The sequence below is a fragment of the Rhinatrema bivittatum genome, chromosome 10 (genome assembly GCF_901001135.1).
Source record: "Rhinatrema bivittatum chromosome 10, aRhiBiv1.1, whole genome shotgun sequence".
Classification (NCBI taxonomy): Eukaryota; Metazoa; Chordata; class Amphibia; order Gymnophiona; family Rhinatrematidae; genus Rhinatrema; species Rhinatrema bivittatum.
Window position 1 is genome coordinate 110,275,534 of NC_042624.1, and position 19,808 is coordinate 110,295,341.

General features: G+C 47.5%; 1 protein-coding gene across 1 annotated transcript in view; it reads right to left on the reverse strand.

The window, feature by feature from the left end:
• The window catches only part of GPX7 (glutathione peroxidase 7), a 31,231-nt gene extending 16,816 nt beyond the window's left edge, over positions 1-14,415 (reverse strand). Inside the window, 1 exon segment of the mRNA XM_029618354.1 lies at positions 14,177-14,415. Within this exon segment, the coding sequence (XP_029474214.1) occupies positions 14,177-14,308 (132 nt within the window). The 5' untranslated portion in view covers positions 14,309-14,415.
• Between the last annotated feature and the right edge of the window lie 5,393 nt (positions 14,416-19,808).

The following is a 19,808-nucleotide window of genomic DNA, read 5'->3' on the forward strand; positions in this document are numbered from 1 at the left end:
GCTCTTAGCTATGCGCTTGTTTGGACGTGTTAATCCAATTACTGCACTGGAAGTTATTCTAGCGTGTCCAACCGCTGCTCAAGCTCTGCGCTAGGCTGAGCGCACTATATTACATCAGCCCCTAAGAGCGAAACTTGTAGAGTCCAGTTGTCAATTATAGGAATATGCGTGATTAACGCTTATATGTCCTGCATAGCTGTCTGTTGTAGAAATAGGAGATGCCATTGCTTCAAGAGAACACATTTCTTCCTCCTCTTTGCATTTCTATGTTGTGTGCAAGCACGACGGGCCGAGATCATCAAGAAAGTCACTAAAAGTCTTCTCGTGGCAGTGGGCTTGACTTTGCTCTCCTCCAGTAGGGGTTTTCAGACTGGATGGTGAATAATCGGAGACAGCCTGCGCCTTCTTCATTCCACAGTTTACACTCCGATGCCTCTGCTGGAATCTCCTGCCCCCCCTGGTGCAGCAGCAAAGCTACTCAAACCGAAGCCACAGCGTTGAGCTACTCTGCTGAATCAGTTTTAGACCAGCAAAATCTCTTGCATCCTGTGAGCCGGCTAGCAACGTGCATCTAGCAGCCCTACAGCAATGACTCCGGCACACATGACCCGAGACAACACTGAACAGCACCAGAACCTTGTTATTTCTCTTTCGTACTATGAATGGGGGTTTTTTCCCCCCTTTTACTACTTTATGGGTAACTTTGGCAAGACGCCACTAACGGTTCCTGAATCCCAATCCGTAGCAGGTCTTTGCTGCCGCAAACATCAGTCCCCTCCCATGGGGACGTTTCGGAACGACTGCGAGAAGTCAGCCTGACGCAGGAACTAAGGAGCGAAAAGCTTGAAAGCGAAACCCGAGTGCCCGGCGCGCGCAGGACTTCCGGCCCTGGCAGGCCGCCGCCAAAGCCGGGAAAAGGCACCCAAGGCACGCGTGGCGCCCACCGAAAGCTCCCGGCGGCCCGCGGCAGGGCCCGAGAGAAATCGTGAGGGAAGGAAGGGGCTGCGGCCAACACCTAGACCCAGGCAAGGCACACGGGCGCTGATCACGGGCTCCTGTATGGGCCACAGGCTGCAAAAATCGCTGAAAACAAACAAACCCCGCTTAAAACCCCTCATCAACCGGCTATCCGAAATAGGCATCTCAGGCCTAGCCCTACTATGGTTTAAATCCTACTTATCTAACAGAAAGTTCTCCGTCAAGATAGGAAACGCCAACTCCACACTCTATCCCTTGTCTCAAGGTGTCCCACAAGGCTCCTCCCTCTCCTCCACCCTTTTCAACATTTATCTCACACCTCTATGTCAGCTCCTCACAGACCTCGGCCTCAAATTCTACCTCTATGCAGATGACGTTCAAATCGTCATTCCCATTCACAACTCTCTCTCAGATGCCCTTGCCTTCTGGAACACATGTCTTGCCAACATCAATGACTTCCTCACCAACATCCACCTCGCTCTAAACTCCTCCAAAAACAGAGCTGCTCCTTATCTCTCCTCACCTCCCTCCCAAACCACCGATCTCCAACGATCCAGCTTTCAACGTCATAACACCCCAACCCACAGTAAGAGACCTTGGGGTTATCATAGATCAACAACTCAATCTCAAAAAACAGATCAACTCCATCCTCAAAGAAGGTTTCTTCAAGCTTCACATCCTGAAGAAACTCAGACCCCTCCTCCACTATCATGACTTCCGCACCGTCGTCCAAGCCACCCTTTCCTCAAAGCTGGACTACTGTAATGCCCTCTTCCTTGGCCTACCCTCCTCCACCACCAAGCCCTTACAAATGCTCCAGAATGCCATCGCCAGGGTCATCACCAACTCAAGGAAAGCTGATCACATTACCCCAATACTCAAAGAACTCCACTGGCTCCCTATCGCATCCCGAATTCTCTTCAAAATTCTAACCATAGTGCACAAGTCCATCCACTCGCACAATTCCAATTGGTTGGATGAACCCTTTCGTCCTATACGCACTGAACGACCCACTCGCACTGTCAACAAAGGCACCCTCTCCATTCCCCCTTTGAAAAAAGCCCACCTCTCCTCTACTAGGGACCGTGCACTATCCATTGCAGCCCCTAAACAATGGAACACCCTCCCTACCACTCTCAGGCTAGAGCCATGTTACGCCAAGTTCAGAAAAAAACTTAAAACATGGCTCTTCCGACAAGCCTACCCTGATTAAGTACACCGACTTCTGCAAGTATCTTGCCTACGCCTTGTATATTCCTGTAAATAGTCCGTTGCAGTTTTTATTTATTGCTTTAATTCCTCCACCTCCTGCTCTTTGTATACTCCTCCTTGTTCGCCCTCCCTGTTCATTGTAATTTCTACCTTTAAAGTTACATTGTAAACCGGTATGATGTATGCATACTAATACCGGTATATAAAAGTTTTTAAATAAATAAATAAACAAATAAATAAATAAATAAATAAATAAATAAATAAATGAGCAAGCAGCTTCAGCACCGACTAAATATCGTAGACGCTAGAGGAGGCGGGTCCCTCCCCAGGCCGCCTCTCATTTATCCAGCGGCAGAGGAGCAGGTCTGCCTTTTGACACAGGATGGGAATATCTGTATCAGAAGGCGGGGAAAAAAAGGTGGAGACCCCATGGGGACAAACTGCCCACAGACTTTCCGACACCCCTTTCTGGCTAAAATCTTTCATAGGTGAGTGCTGGGTCATCTCTTGAGTGCCACAGACGTCTTCAGTGATTTGTCACATCAGCTACTACAAATATTTTGAGAGGATGGACTTTGTTCTTCATGGATGTTTTCCAATGATTAGTCATGCAACAATTTTTTTTTTCCAGCCATCTAATCTCCTTGGACTTCAGACCTTCAGCCTTGTTCCCTGCCATAACAACAAGCTGAGGCACCATGGCCGACACTTGTAGGAGCCCATGTGTTCCTCTCCCTGTTAATCTTATTGAGTTCCAAGGGCCATGCCCAGCGAGGTAAAATGATATTAAACAGAGAATGGGGCGTAGGGTTTGGCATTTTCTGTTCTGTTGTTCTGAGAGTCCAACAAGAAATTAAAGCTGGAGATTCTTAAGAACATAAGAAATTGCCATATTGGGTCAGACCAAGGGTCCATCAAGTCCAGCGTCCTGCTTCAAACAGTGGCCAATCCAGGCAACAAGTACCTGGCAAGTACCCAAATACTAAGTATATCCCACGCTACTAATGCCAGTAATAGCAGGTAATAGTCTTCTCCTCCAAGAACTTATCCAATCCTTTTTTAAACACAGCTATACTAACTGCACTAACCACATCCTCTGGCAACAAATTCCAGAGTTTAATTGTGTGTTGAGTAAAAAAGAACTTTCTCCGATTAGTTTTAAATGTGCCCCATGCTAACTTCATGGAGTGCCCCCTAGTCTTTCTATTATCCGAAAGAATAAATAACCGATTCACATCTACCCGTTCTAGACCTCTCATGATTTTAAACACCTCTGTCATATCCCCCCTCAGCCGTCTCTTCTCCAAGCTGAAAAGTCCTAACCTCTTTAGTCTTTCCTCATAGGGGAGCTGTTCCATTCCCCTTATCATTTTGGTTGTCCTTCTCTGTACCTTCTCCATCGGAATTATATCTTTTTTGAGATGCGGCGACCAGAATTGTACACAGTATTCGAGGCGCGGTCTCACCATGGAGCGATACAGAGGCATTGTGACATCCTCCGTTTTATTCACCATTTCCTTCCTAATAATTCCCAAAGGACCGTTGTGCTGACTTATCGTGAATAATAACAAGGTCATCAAACTCCATGTTTAAGATTTAGTATTAAAAGATTCCATCAGTGACTGCTTTTACTCCAGTTTCCATGAAACCGCTCCCTCTAAAGTCCCCCCAGCCATCCTGCTTAAGACCCTGCAGCCGTGTAAATGTGACTGAGGATTAAGAAGCTTTTACTGAGCAGTGCCTACATCCACAGGGATAGTTAGAAATAGCCTTTGTTAATTATTTTCTGTTAGTTTTAGCTCTATATACATGGTGTCCAGAACTGAGTACACTAACCCAGGCCTCGCCTCACTTGGGAGTCCTGGAGTCAGCATCTCAAAAAGGATATGGAAGTGGTCCAGAGAAAGGCAACCAAAATGTGGTGAGGTCTGCATTGAAAGACATATGAGAGAAGACTGGAGGTCCTAAATATGTACATCCTGGAGGAGGGAAGAGACAGGGGAGATACAATACAGACTTTCAAATACCTGAAAGGTAACAATGATGTACAAAAAAAAACAATGGAAAGGAAGCTGTAGAACTAGGGATCATGATATGAAACTTCAAGAGGGAAGACTCAGGAACAATATCAGGAAATGTTTCATCATGGAAAGCGTGGTGACGCGTGGAGTGTCCTACCAGAAGAGGTGGTGAAGACAAGAACGGTAACGAAATGCAAAGGGCGTAAGATAAACACAGAGGATCACTAGTGACTAGAGGATGGAAATTAAGAAACGAGGTAACCTCTGTTAAACCCAAAGTTTACATTTGTGCACATGGATAACCTGAATGGAACGGCAGTTACTACCCTTATCAGAAGGCATGGGATAACCTGCACGGAGCGGCAGTTACTACCCTTAACAGAAGGCATGGGGTAACTTGCATGAAGCGGCAGTTACTATCCTTATCAGAAGGCATGGGGATAACCTGCACGAAGCGGCAGTTACTATCCTTATCAGAAGGCATGGGGTAACCTGCACGGAGCAGCAGTTACTACCCTTAACAGAAGGCATGGGGTAATCTGCACAGACTGGCAGTTACTACCCTTTATCAAAAGGCATGGGGTAACCTGCAAGGAGCGGCAGTTACTACCCTTAACAGAAGGCATGGGGTAACCTGCAAGGAGCGTCAGTTACTACCCTTAACAGAAGGCATGGGGTAACCTGCACGGAACAGTAGTTACTACCCTTAACAGAAGGCATGGGGTAACCTGCACGGAACAGTAGTTACTACCCTTAACAGAAGGCATGGGGTAACCTGCACAGAGCGGCAGTTACTACCCTTAACAGAAGGCATGGGGGTAATCTGCACAGAGTGGCAGTTACTACCCTTAACAGAAACATGGGGGTAACCTGCACGGAGTGGCAGTTACTACCCTTAACAGAAACATGGGGGTAAGCTGCATGGAGCGGCAGTTACTGGATGGACCATTTTGGTCTTTATTTGCTGTCATTTACTATGTTATGTTATATATAATTGCCACTCTTACAAACTTTTAATGTTTCTCTTTTAGTCAGTTAATGGAATTAACATAGGAAAGCTAGCCTGGTGAGAAGAGTATAGGTCGGTTTTGTACTGGAGAGATCTGTGTATTGTCTTGCTTCCAGGGCCTTCTCAGAGCAGGAGTTATAGGAATTACAGCTGCATTTGGCCAGGGGTTTCCAGACAACAACTGGGTTTCCTGACTGTAATAATTTCTTAATGTCTGCGCCACATGCACTGGAGGTAGCATTAGGAGCCCCTGGCGGGAAAGATGGGGGCTCGTCTTCATTGTTAAGGGTGGCACTCGGTCCCTGGATTTAGAGCCCACGACGCAGGGTTGCAGGTGCAGCTTTGGTGCTTGGGCTCCTGTCGCTGCAATGATCAGACTAGGGTGAGTCTGTTAAAACAGGGGGGGAAAAATCCCTGGGGTAGTTGTGACTAAAGGCTTATGGTACCGGGAGCCTAGCACTGATTCCAACTGAGCAAGAAGGAACTACCAGGCTAAAACAATAAAAAAATTCTCTGGATTTTTGAGTATTGGGACTCTTGTTTTGCTAAAATATATATAATTTATATATTTGCCTAGTTTAAAAATTGCGCTTTGATTTTCTCTGTCCACTCTGTGTCTCTGCTGGGCTCTGTAGCTAACTGAATTAGCACAGAAAAGTTAAGGTTATCCAAGGCTGTCGGATGACATCACCCCATGTGCCATGGCCAATTCAGCCCTGCTTGTCGATGGAGAAAAGACGCAGTGGAGGGTGAAGTGATTTGCCCAAGGTCACAAGGAGCGCCAGTGAGAGCTGAATCCTGGCTTCTCTGGTTCTCAGCCACGGATTACCAATTACATGTCTCTGCAGGTTCTGCTACGAGAGAGGAACGAATAATGTTAACAGTATTTTCAGGTCACCTCAGAGGGGACACGAGGATTCTGACAGGGGGTGTAAGTGTGCCTGCCTGTGCGTTGGATCAATTTGCATCTCTTTCCTGCTGCATGCACCAGGGCTGTCAGTGCATCTCTGCCAGTGTTCCTTTAACACAGGGAATAAGAATGCATAAATTATTAGCTAGTAGATGAGGATCACAGGCCTCCCGTTCACTTTGCAAGGAAGGAGTTTCCATAACTACCCCTCAGCTTCCTAATTTGTGGGTTACAGAAATCGTTCCCTATGTAATACTTTCTGAAATCCCGTCACATCCACGGGGTGGCTGCCAGAGAGATGTCTCCCTGCCACAACGTAATAGGCCGAATCAGTCCTGGTGCTGCTTTTCTTGCACAAAACAGGAACTACAGGTCCTTAGGTACAAAGAGGTAAAAAGCAGGACTGGCTCGGCCTGTCCCTGACAACCAGCAACTGTATTTTTGTGTTTACCATTGTTTACGGCTTGTACCCGTGACAGTCACTTGTGTCTTATCGTCTCCGATTACGTATGTTTGTTGTTATCCGCCGAGATTTGTGGACCAGCAGAACACACATTTTTTTTAAAATAAATAAACGAACGTGTGTCACATGCCTAGTGGGCTTCTCGGAAAGCAGAAAGAGAAACCGGTTCCTTAAACCGATCAGAGCAGAAATAAGGGTTTCTGAGGTTGATGTCACAGCGTATCTGGGGACCAGTGACGTGGCTAGAAATAAAGTCAGTGCAGAATTTAGGCAACTGGCAAAGACCGCGGCATTTTCAGAGGTGCTGAGAGAGAGAGCGGAAAGGCTTCACTACGTGGCTCAGCACCTGGCTCAGCGAAGGTGGTTTCGATAAGAGTGGGGGGCCTGAGGCCACGTCGACAGGCAGTTTATTCTAGAGGAGGTGGACGGCGAGTGGAGGCCGACTGATCTGGGAGGTCACCCCCAACGAACAAATGAAGACTGGGGGGAGGGGGGGCAATCACAAAAGCGAGAAGCTCTCTGGACTGAGTGGCTGAGAACCGGGGGAAGCCAGGGTTCAAAGATCACAGATGCCCCTTGCGATCTTGGCCAAGTCATTTCAGCCTCCACTGCTTCAGGGACAGAGACTTAGCTCGTGAGCCCTCTGGGGACAGGGAAATGCCTACAGTACAGGAATGTCAACTCACTTTCAGCTACCGATGGAAAAAAGGCAGGAGCTAAATAAATAATTACTCGAGCAAAAGGTTAGATGGGGGGGGGGGGGGGGGGGGGGGGGAGTGGATACGATGCTATAGAGAGTTTAGACACGCAGAGGAGAAACGGCTGGAAGGCTAAGAGCACAAATGCAGACACAGAATTCTGCAAGCCCTTATGGCACAGGCAGCTCTGGATATTGTTGCTGCCATGAAGGCAGGATTCAATGTATTTATTTACTAAGATTTGATTACACGCTTCACATCACGATGCAGTCAGGGGCTCCCATGACCGGGATACGGCCTTACAGGAAGGATGGGGGTCATGGAAAAGGGGGAAGAGCAGCTCTCAGTGTAAATAATAATATCACAGTGACTGAAATGCAGGGAGCGTTTGGATGTCGCTTCTGTCTGCACCAGTGTAAGCTACGGACTTTCAGCTTAGGGTGGAATTGGACACATCCAGAAGATGGAAACGAAGGAGGGTAGTGGTGGTGTAGGTTTGCCAACTTTTCCATGAAGCAGGACCGGACACTGGGGGAGGGGGCAGCAGCCACCCCCTACCCCCTCTTTTCCCTTTCAAATCAAGTTTGATTTTTTTCCTGGGTAGATTCTGCCTGCCTGTCGGGCTTGGGTTTGACTCTCCTCTTCCTCTCCCAGGACAGCTGTGGGAGAGGCAGAGGAGGAGAAGTCAAACCGAACTCTGGAAACAGGCAGGTGATTGGAGCGCTGCCACCACTGACTGGTCCTGGCCTTGCCTGGCTGGGTTTTACGGTGCCTGCTTACCCTTACACCCAGACACCGTACAGCAGGCCGGAAAACCGGACTGTCCAGTCCTAAGCCGGGCGGTTGATCGCCCTATGGTGGTGGTGGTGGGGAGGGGAGGGCGTGTCTGGGAGATTTTAACATGCTGGATGTGGATTGGAGTATTCTGTCGCTGGACTCAGAAGCAGGGAGATCCCGGACTCCCTTCCGGGGCTCTTCTAGAAAACAAAAAATAGCAATGGTACCCATCGGGGAAAGGGGCAATACTAGACCTGGTATTTACGAAGGGAAAAAGTGTCTCCGGTGTCTGCCCATCCGAGCACCGGGAATTATCAAGATGGTACGGCTTGCTATGACGGCCCAGGCAACTAGGATTCGGACAAAGCTCCAAGTCCTGCATTGAAAACATAACAGGTTTGGTAAAATGGGGAAGCGCATTAAGAAAGTGATGGGCAGAGGTGAGGGGAGCGAAACAGTGAGCTGAACAAACCTTCGTGTCAGGAAAGTCAAAAACAAGAGGCAAAAGCAACCGCTATGGTTTTCCAAAGAGAGGGTGGAAAACGTAAGAGCGAAAAGCGCAAAGGTCAGCAAAAAGAAAGAATATGTGGTAAAGCAGAACGAGGCAGGGAAAGAAAGGAAGGTGACAGCTAATGAGATCAGGCAAGGAGACGAGACTTTCTTTAGGCACGTCAGTAAGCGGAGGAAGGCCACGGGTGGAACTGTTAGACTGAGGCAATAAGAAACGTGTGGAGAAATGGTCAACAAATGTTTCTATTGGATACTCATTGGAGAAGGGTGCACTTGGGAAGGTGGTGGATACCGGCGTGTCTGTGTGGAGCTAGGAAAACAGGAAGCGGACAAAGCTACGGAGCCAACTAGGAAAACTCCTAGGACCTTAAGGGACAGCTTCAGAGAGGTTCTGGTGGGTCTGCTGAAGGATGCGGTCAGTAGGACTTTGTGGGTGGACATGGCCGATTCCTAGGTGGTTGCTGGGCCTTGGTCGATTCAGCTTGACTGGGCAACAGAAGATATTGAAGAGCGTGGGGGTGGGGGCACTGTATCTCCTGCACTGGTGCTGATATTTATTTTTTTTTTTTTTGTAGCCTAAATATTTGGCACTAAGACGGCCCAGCAGAGCCCTTTCTACTCAGCCAAACACTGCCACTGAGGATGGCTCTGGGTCCAATGGCTCCTGGTGGCATTGACTGGATGGTACCGACCTGAATACAATGGGACTGTTTTATATTCGTTATCAATCACAAACACCGCCCAAAACAATATGTATTCCAGAAAACCTCCAAGTGGCAACACAAACGATATATATTCATAGCTTTTTGATGTGGAATATGGCTAGTTAAAATGATATAAAGAATAGACCAGTTAAACCAATCGAATATTGTTACTGTTTTATATTCAACATTGTCTCCTAAGAGGGCCAGTATGGTATTAACTAGGCTTGAAGCTGTTTAATTTCTAAGATCTCATTGGACCAGAGTCCAATCTGCTACATGAAAAGGTACTTTGTACATTTTGTAATTTCAAATCACTCTTCAATTAGGCACCCAATTGTCTAAGTTGACCAGTACAGCCTATGAGCAGGATAGGCCTTTTCCTTGCTGAGGCACTGCAAACATGGTGGACGAGTTCAGCTACGTCAGGACAGAACTTTCACTTTTCTTTCTTTCTTATTTTTAACAGAACAGACTTATTTTATGACGGCGACACAGCGTCCCAGGTATTTACGTACTTATTTCTCAAGCCTTCTATATCACACAAACAGCCAGCTGACCAAGGCGGTTTACAAAAAAAAAAAATCAATATAAAATACAATAAAAACAGCACAATCATTATTAAACTTTTAATAAAAACATAACTAGTTAGGGCATGGAAACAGCCAAGCCTTGACTTTCCTTCTCAAAATCAAATAATGTGCCTGCCATCTAATATCGACTGGTGCTGGCCCAGACACTGGAAGCATCCTCGTCCATGACCCCTCCTTTCCACCAGCCTCACTCCAGGGACCACGAACAAGGGCGCTACCTTCTTATTCTACACGCAGCCATCTGGCAAAGGGCCTCCAGCCTCGCGGCACAGCAGCCCCATGCACTTTCCGTGAAGCCTTCCTGCCTCCCTTCCAAAACCCAACCAAGGCAAGAAACCGCACCGTGCTCCTTCCACAGGGAAGACGACACAGTCCAAGAGCAAATCGAGGGCAGGAGGAGCGCCGTGAGTTTCCTCTCCGTGTCGCTCGATAGCCATGTGCCCCGCCGAGCTCCTTTATTCTGTTCACTGCGAAGCAGCCGCATGCCAGTACATGGCAAAAAAATCCGCAGGAAATGCCATGTGACGAACAGGCAAGCTACAGCGGGGGAAGGCTTTAAAGCAGCAGTACTGCTGCGCTGCTCAAACTGTGAACACGCCTCTTCCTGGGCTGCACTGCCACCTGACAATATTGGTTTTAAAATGATTTGGAGGTTGGTTCTCCTGTCCATTGGGGCCAACTGGGCATGGCGCACCATGGAAATGGTGCCCTCAGACCCAGGGAGGGAAGATGAATGGCATTATAGACCCTCCGGGCTAATGTACAGTGCTGAGGTTGTGCTTCAGGGGAGGCCAGCAAGGATATCCTGAGGCAACCAGGCATGCCATCTGAGGTGGGGTGAAGAGCACGGCAGCAAAGACTGCCAAGGGGAGAAAATGGGAATAAAGGCAAAAATAATTAGATTTTCATGAGATCGGTACTTGGCAGATAAAAGCTCTGCAAGGCCCAGCCAGCTCTCAGTCACAGTCAAGGCCAGCCGCGACTGAAGACCTTGCATGTCTACTTCCTGCAGATCGCTCAGATGTTGTGCACCAGCATCTTTAAAAATCAATTGGCAGCTATTTGTAAGTTATTATTGGCCAGTATCCAACAATCCAATAATAATTTTTAAAGCTGCCTTGTTTGATAAAAGGCATACTTGAACAGGAAATGCTCCTTTAAATGATTATTTTTAACTGAAGACTGGATTTTCTGAACACTTTGTTTCCACCCATACTGCTGCTTTCATTATCCTGATGCGTATGCCTTGGTTGGCTTTTAGGTAGCAACAGCGTTCATCTTATAAACAGCTTCAATAAACCTCAGTATTTTAGGGCTGGTCCGGAGGCAGTGGGTCATTGGTTCAACCCCCAAGTCGAGCCTTCCACTCCCTGGGTTGGCTGGGGACTGCTGCAGAAGCAGCCCTCACAGCCACCGAGAGGAGGGAGCCGTCATCAAGGTTTCAGGAAGGAGGCCCTTGGTGCAGGAGCTTCTCTACAAGACGCGGAGGAATATAAAAGCAGGAGATCAACCCCCAGGAAGCTGACAACAAAGGCTTGTGGCTCCCAGGATGCCAGCCTGGTTCTGACTGAGCTGGATACCCAAAGGAATAGCAGGAAACAGCCTGGTCAAAAAAAATCCTCATTAATGCACTTCTCCAAACCTCAAAACAATGTAGGGAAAAAAAGTAACTTCCAAAGAGTGAGACAAGGTCAGTCCCTTTATAAGCTGAAAGATGTTTTACCTCCCCAAACAATGCAACAAGCTGTAAATTCTGTGCTTTCCTCACCCTTCCCACCGCTTTTTAATCCTCTGGCAGATTGTCCCATCCCTGCTATCACGGATCAGGAGAGCTCACTTACTGAACGGATTGAACCAAATCCCGGGCTTTGGAAAAATCTATTTTTGTGCAATCTGGGCTGGCCCAGCCTACGCCTAGGGGATTTCCTGACGTTTGCAGGTTGGATGGAAAGTGGAGTCGGGTACCGGAGATATTGTTCCTATGTCAAACCTAGGCCAGGGGTTGGAGGGGGCACCTTCCCTTTTGACGTAATCACAAAAAATAAAACCAAACCCAAAAAAACACTTCTCTGGTGTCCCTTTGAGGGAGGCACCAGAAACTAAGAAAAGTAACTCCTAGGCCACCAAGCCTGGGTAGAAACTAGGCCAAGCTCCTAGTGTGCATGGCTTTAAAATGAGAAAATAAAGAACATAAAACATAAGCTGCTCCTTTTCTGCGGTGTATTTTACTTCTCTGCCTCCAGGTGGCTTGGTAGTCGCCATGGTGCAAGGAAAGGTGGATGTCTATGGAAAAATGAAGTCCTGATTTCTTGCCACTAGGGTGGGAGGGGAGCCGTATCCCTGGCACAGGGACCACCCTTGCTTGCCCAAGGCGAGACCCCCATGGCTCACGGTCTGGTGGGGGTGGAACGTCTTACCTCTCCCATACAGGTCGCTTTCGGGATCTGCCCGTTGCCCAATAAGCATTCAAAACGTCCACCTTAAGCCAAAAAGAATAAAGCATAGAGAAAGTTTTATGTACTTAGGAGCAGCCTGTCCACCACCCTCCGGGGGGAGAATTCCTCCACCCAGCAGACGGACACCGCACAGAAATTCATGGCTCTGAAAAGGCCCCCACGTTCTAGGAAACTGACCCCAGCCAGCTCTCGCACCTGCAACGCCAGATGGCCTCCTTGGCCATGGACAGGAGAAAGCTGACCAGGTCGTCTCTCACACACAGGGGGGGGGGGGGGGAGAAATGAAACGAAGCCAAAAATAAACCCTTTAAAAAGGATAGGAATGGGGTTAACCTGGGAAATTTCAGTCCCAGGTGAGGAAGGTCCTCCTCCTGTCCACAAAAAAGGACAAGAGGGGTCTGCCCTGGTGAACCTGGCCGAAAACCTGCCAGTGACCACGGCTCCGTGCACCTGCCTCCAACCATGGTCCCTGATGTACCTGGGAGCCAATCCTGACTAGAAAGACTCCCAGCAGGGACCCCCCCCCCCCCCCGGGTCCCAACAGTTCCTGCCAAGGCATGTCGGGAGAGGAGGCGAGGGCGAGGCGTTCCACTATGTGGGCCACCAGCAGGTAGAGGTTCTTCCGAGAAACGGTACAGCAGACACCTAGGGGCATTTCCCACACCTGGGAAGACTGAGCCTGAGAAGGCCCACCCTCTGGCAACCTAGGCCCTGGCCTGCAAAGCCCTCTCAAGCACAGCAGTTGCCATTTTTCTAAGAGCCCAGTCAAAAAGGTGCTCCACAGTGCCGATCGGCGCCTCTAGTAGGTCGCCGGGGCGGCGACCAGCTGGTGTCTCACGAACTGTCCTTCTAACGCCTCCAAACCCAGCGCGGGTTCACCCAGGAAGTCCCTGTTAACCAGTCCTCTGGTCATGCCCAGAATGCTCCAGGCCTACAAAGATCCTGATAGAAGACCAGCAGCTGCAAGAGGCGACCACCGGCGAGTTCTCTCCAATCGATGACAAACAGCTGCCAGTCGTAAGGCAGGCTGCCCACCTGGTGAAAAAAAAATAGACCACCAGGGGGCGCCCTCATCTTTGCAGATTGGCTGGAGAGTTGAGTCGGGTACTGGACATATCGATCACGGGTATGCCAGAAGCTGGAGAACCTAAGCAAACTTCACGAATCTACAACTAATTTAAACCACTGCTTCAAACAATATACATTGAACAGGAAAATTCAAATTTCATTTAAGATTTGTAAAGGCATATACGTCCCCCCCCCTTCCGCATCCAGATCCCCCCTGATATTTGCATTAACTCAGAGAAACTCTTGGAAAATCTACACACACCAGTTTTGATATATACTTGTGAGTGCTATGTAACAAGTTGTATTATCTTGCAAACGGATTGTACAGTTAACTTTTTTTTATTGCACTTTTTTGTAAACAATTTTTTTGCTGGGTCCTAAACTGAATTCAGAAAAAGTCACTTGTGAAATTCTCTGCATGCATGTAAAGCCAGCTCAGTCCTTTCCTGGTACAGGTTTATTGGGGGAAAGAGAAGCTGTGTAGCAGGCAAACTTGCACACCGTTAGGAGAGGAAGAAGAAACCTGCCACGTATACAGGAATCCGCGTCTATCCGAGACTTTAAAGAAAGGAACTCAGACAACAGAGTGTGCAGAGCTTTATTTCAAAGATTCCCCCGAAAAACAAACGTTTTGAAAAGAGACATATTCCAGTGCTCAGACCCGCGAAGGCAGAGAAAGAAAAGATTTCATGCAAAGATCTGCATCCAGAGCTTGGTGGTTAGTAACAGGCCCCAGGCCAGCGGGAATCTTGCAGCTTCATTCAATCCATTCAAACTTACCGAGCCTCGGTATTTTTCCAGCGAGATTAGCTTGCCCCTGATGTTTACTACTTTAAAAGTATAAAAATCTTTGGCTTTCTGTTCAGATCTGGAGAATCCCAGGCAGAGGAGGGTTAAGGCTGCGATCAGCATGGCTAAGCTCAGGAGGAATAGTTTAGGGAATCGGAGCCTGCAGCATCCCAAACTGAGGGGAGGGGGAGGGAAGAGAGATGGTCTGCTTTCCCGGCATGCCTCGGGCCCTGCCGTGCCTGCATCTCCAGGCCTTGGCAAGGTAATTTAGCTCTTTTGCTTTAATGGGATTTTGCTGGGGTTTGAAGATCAGTAGAAGCCCGGGGGTCTTTCCCTAATTACTAAGAGTAGGGAATTTCTGCTTTTCTCCCAGGAGAGGGCTTTTTTTTTTTAATTTCTCTTTGTGCAGTGGGTTTAACAGGGTTCCTTTTTTTTTTACGTTCCTTTTTTTCTGTTACAGCTTACGTTTTCTTCCCACTCCTTCTCTCTCCCCCCCCACCCAACTGCACTCTTTTTCTTCTTCCCCTTTTTTCAGGTTGCAACTAGTTTTCTTATTTATTTATTAGACGGCTGCTCAGCAGTTTACATCCATAAGACAAAGTAGCTAAATGAACTATGATATAATAAATAAAGATACGTACATGATACTAAAACATGGACATGCCATACATAATCAGTGTGTACCAAACGCCAATGCTGACAAGAGTGTTGGTGGCAGTGTTTTAGCTTCCTGGAAGTGTGGCCCTAGTTCAGTGATGGCCAACCTTTTGAGCTCAGTGTGTCAAAATTCATAAAAAAACCGAGCATAACTCGGGTGGTGTGTCACTTCTAGAAAAATCCATAATTTTGTGATATTTGTAGCTCTAATCAACAAAGTTATAATTTTAATATATATACTGTATTTATTAATAAAGCAAAAACAAATAATTCTTTACCTTACCTGCTTAGTGACTTTTTTGTTGCTGAATTTCATTGGCTAAATCTTCAATTGAAGGTTGGTATTTCGTACACTTCAAGTCCAAGCAAGCGTTACAAACTTCATCTGTCAGTCGGTTTCTTTTATTGGCTCCCATTCATGTTCACAACACTCCCTCCCCATCTCCCAGGCATGCACACATTCATTCTCACACACACAGACCCCCAGGCAGGCACCCATGCATTCACACACATACACCCCCAGGCAGAGTCCCATTCATACACATTCACACACTAAAGGTAGACCCCCCCTCTCTTTTGCCAGCAACCTCAGAACCTCTCTCATTCCTCTGCTGCCACTGTCACTGATGCCGCGTGGCTATTGCGGAGGTGCCGATTGCTGCTACTGACACTGAAGTCCATTCTGCTGCCTCCTCTGTGCAGGCCCCGTGGGCTTCCACTTTCTCCATGCTGATCTCGTACATTGTGAGATCCGTTGAGAAAGTGCTATTCTTGCACATTCCCAAAGAGTACATGTGCCAATCACTAAAAAGTACATTTTTTTTTTTTTTTGCCTTTGCTGTCTGATCTTAGTTTTCTAATTGGTTGGTCACAGGCTTTTTTTTCACCTTCCCTTTCTTATTTTTTTGCCAATTCCTTTTATATTGTCTTTTTTTTCTGTTTCTTTTTTCTCCATCTTCTTCCCTCAAACACACAGTCAGGTTCTCATTCTCACATGCATTTCTCTTTCTCACACACACAGGCTCTCACTGGCACATGCTCTCTCTCATACAATCATTCATATACACAGGCTCTCACTGGCACATGCTCTCTCTCATACAATCATTCATACACACAGGTTCTCACTGACACATGCTCTCTCTCATACAATCATTCATACACACAGGCTCTCACTGGCACATGCTCTCTCATACAATCATTCATATACACAGGCTCTCACTGGCACATGCTCTCTCTCATACAATCATTCATACACACAGGCTCTCACTGGCACATGCTCTCTCTCATACAATCATTCATACACACAGGCTCTCACTGGCACATGCTCTCTCTCATACAATCATTCATACACACAGGCTCTCACTGGCACATGCTCTCTCTCATACAATCATTCATACACACAGGCTCTCACTGGCACATGCTCTCTCTCATACAATCATTCATACACACAGGCTCTCACTGGCACATGCTCTCTCATACAATCATTCATATACACAGGCTCTCACTGGCACATGCTCTCTCTCTCTCTCTCTCTCACTCACACACACACACACACACACACACACACACACACACACACACACAGGCTCTCACATGCTGTCTCTGCATTCAGGTCCTCTCTCTCAACTCACCTCATACACGCACTCTACGGGCCCTCAGCCTCTCTCACCTCTGGGCCTCCTCTTCGCGGGTCGCCGCAGGATGGGCTCTGCAGCGGCCCTGATCTTCTCGGGCCGCGGCAGCCCTGCTACCGGGCCTCTTCCTCTTCTTGGGCCGCTGCGACTTGGGATTCGCAGCGACCCGCGGCGGCTCCTCCTCTTCTGCACGCGCTGATTCGCTTCCTCCTTCCTGCCCACGCGGCTCCGGCAACGTTTACTTCCGGGGCCGCACAGGCAGGAAGGAGGAGCATCAGCGCGTTGTCTTGAGCCTCATCGCTGCGACGCATGAGCCTCCCTGCGCCCGGGGGCATTGGTGGAGGGTAGGGGGAAACTAAAAAACACATTTAAAGGCTCGGCGCAGCTGAAAAAGAAAAGGCTCGGCGCAGCCGATAAAAAAAAAATAAATTCCTTATAGTCCTCGAAACGCTGCGCGTGTCAGCCAAAACGGCTCGGCGTGTCACCTCTGACACGCGTGTCATAGGTTAGCCATCACTGCCCTAGTTCCTAGCCCTTAGGTGGAGATAGCATTCCTGCATAGGCCCTCCCCCAGAAGCAGCTTGTGAGTGATGATCGCCTAGTCCACAAGGGGGGGGTTTAGCCCTAGTTAGAATGTGGCAGTATAGATTTGATTTTGAAGGAGGAGCGGTTTCAGTGTGCGCTTCAAGGCCTCGATGCAATTAATTTTGCTGAAAGCGGGAGCTTACTTCAGTGCCCGCTTTCTTAGTGCATGGCGTGGCTCCCTGCGATATGCAAATTAGGGGGTCATGCTAGCAAGGAGGTGCTAGGGTCAGCGACCGTCGCCCGTATGACATAGTGAGGGCAAAGGTAGCGCCGGCGCCATTTTGAATATTGGCAATACGGCCCGCGTGCAGGTCGCTCCTGGGGCTGGACTTTTGGCAAGTCTTGTGGGGGTCAGGAGGCCCCCCCCAAGCTGGCCAAAAGTCCCTGGGGGTCCAGCGGGGGTCCGGGAGCGATCTCCTGCATGCGTGACGTCGGGAGCCAGGAACCAAAATGGCGCCAGCGCTACCTTTGCCCTGTCACATGATAAGGGCAAAGGGCCACCGGCGCCATTTCTCTTAACGCAGCCGTGGCCAGAGAGCGGGAGATCGCGCCTGGACCCCCCCCCCCCCCACTGGACCCCAGGTAATTTAAAACATTTTGGGGGGGTTCGGGAGGGTGGGGGATTTGTTTTAAAGGGTCGGGGTGGGTTTTAGGGTTGTTTTGGTGTGCCGGTTTTCCCGCGCCCTATTTAACGATACAATACAAATGCCCCTGACGATAAATCGGGGGCATTTGTATTGTATCGTGCACTCTAACGATTTTGGACGATTTTAAAATTATCTGACGATAATCTTTCTGCTTTGATGGTGGTGGGGGCTGGAAGAGAAATTGGATTCAGACAACAATCAACTCGGGCCCTGACTATTACGATCTGGGGTACTGATATGCAGACATAAGGGAAAAAGCATAGGACTGCTTCTAAGGCCAAGTCCATAAGCAAAGCATGTCAAGCAGCACTGATTTTTTCAAGAAGGCTCATCACCCAGTAAAAATGTTGCTAGCAGTATATGGGTTTACTTAAATCTTGGGAATAACTGCATGGAGCGGCAGTTTCTATCCTTAAGAGAAACATGCGGATGACCTGAACAGTGCGGCAGATACCACGATAAGCTTGCTGGGCAGAATGGATGGACTATTTGGTCCTCTTCTGCAGTCATTACTATGTATCTATGTTCCTTTTTCCAGATCATTTATTAATAAGCTAAGCAGCACAGGTCACAGTACTGATTCCTATGCTACTCCACTAATGACTTTTCTCCATTTGGTTAACTACCGCTCCATGCAGGTTACCCCATGCCACAGCCAAGGTGGCAAATAGCTGTAACTAACTATCTGTGAGATTTTTGTATCCAAATTGAAAGTTTCTTCCCCTTTAGACAGATCACATCCTAGGGAATTTTGTTATTCATCAGAGGGAAGTATTCAAGTCTGCTAAACACAAAATAAACTAATGAAGCAACAGAACTCAGAGAACTGCAATCAGTGAAGTCCATTCTGAGGACACCGTGAGAGACTCTTCAGGAAATGAAAAAGTCATGGGATAGGGGCAATGTCCTATTATAGACTGGTAACTAGTTAAAAGATAAGAAACAAAGGATAGGACTAAATGGTCAGTGATTTACCTGTAACAAAAGGCATGAGGGTAACCTGCACGGAGGGCTAATTACGCCCTTCAAAAATAAGAAAAAATTGCTGGGCAGCCTGGATGGACTACGTAGATCTTTTTCTGCTGACATATACTGTTTACATTTCCCTGTGCCTCAGGTACCCATTTAAACTGCAAACCTTTTACAAAAGGAGTCATTCGCTTACAGTAAGGGTAAGATTACAGAATCAATTATCATGGGACCTAGAAGGAGAAGCAGGAACAAAGACGACATCCCGGAAGAACTAGGCTTGAGGAAGCTTGACAAATGAAGGAGGGTTAGTAAGAGCACATCTTGTATGGGTGGTAATTTTATCCCGACAGCAGATGTAAAAAACGAGAAGGCTCAAGAGCAGGAAGCGTGTATTCGTGCTGTGTCCATTAGCAGTGCTGTTTAAAGAGTCCAGCTGATAAGCAATAAGAAGAGGGGCTAAATGATCGGTAATTGATCCAAAAAAATTTAAATACTGAAAATGTAGGATAAAAAATTGGATATTAAACATTTTAAAAAGCCACTAAAAATATAATTTAAAAAATAATCATACTGATAACTAATACTGTATGGTGTGACCACAGGGTTTTTCTTTTTGGCATTTATTTATTTATTTAAAATTTTTGTATACCGACATTCGTTTAGCAAACATCACATCAGTTTCCATGTAACATAAAACTGGCCAACAAGGCTTTACAATGAAACTGATAAGAGAACTGGGGGGTGGTAAGGGGGGGGAAACATGATGGGAATTACTGTACAAGGGAAATATAAGCGAAGTAATATGATTATAAGCATGGGAACAAGATTATATATAGGCGATAGAATTATGTACAAATATTATATACAAGTAGGGTTGTTTACACTGAAAAAGTTCTGGGTAAGGGCGGCGAGGAGGGGGGCAGGGGTTTGGACATTTCATAAAGTTATTCATCGATAGTATAATCATATCATTCTTTTAGATAGGAGAGCCATCACCAAAACGAACTCAAGAAATACTTCCTTTGTGCTTTTTTGTTTACAGAAGTCCCGCCCACTAAGGAACGTGCGTGGAGGGGGCGGGCCCACAGCGGCGCGTTACTCTGCGGCAGGGGGAAGAAGGAGACGTGA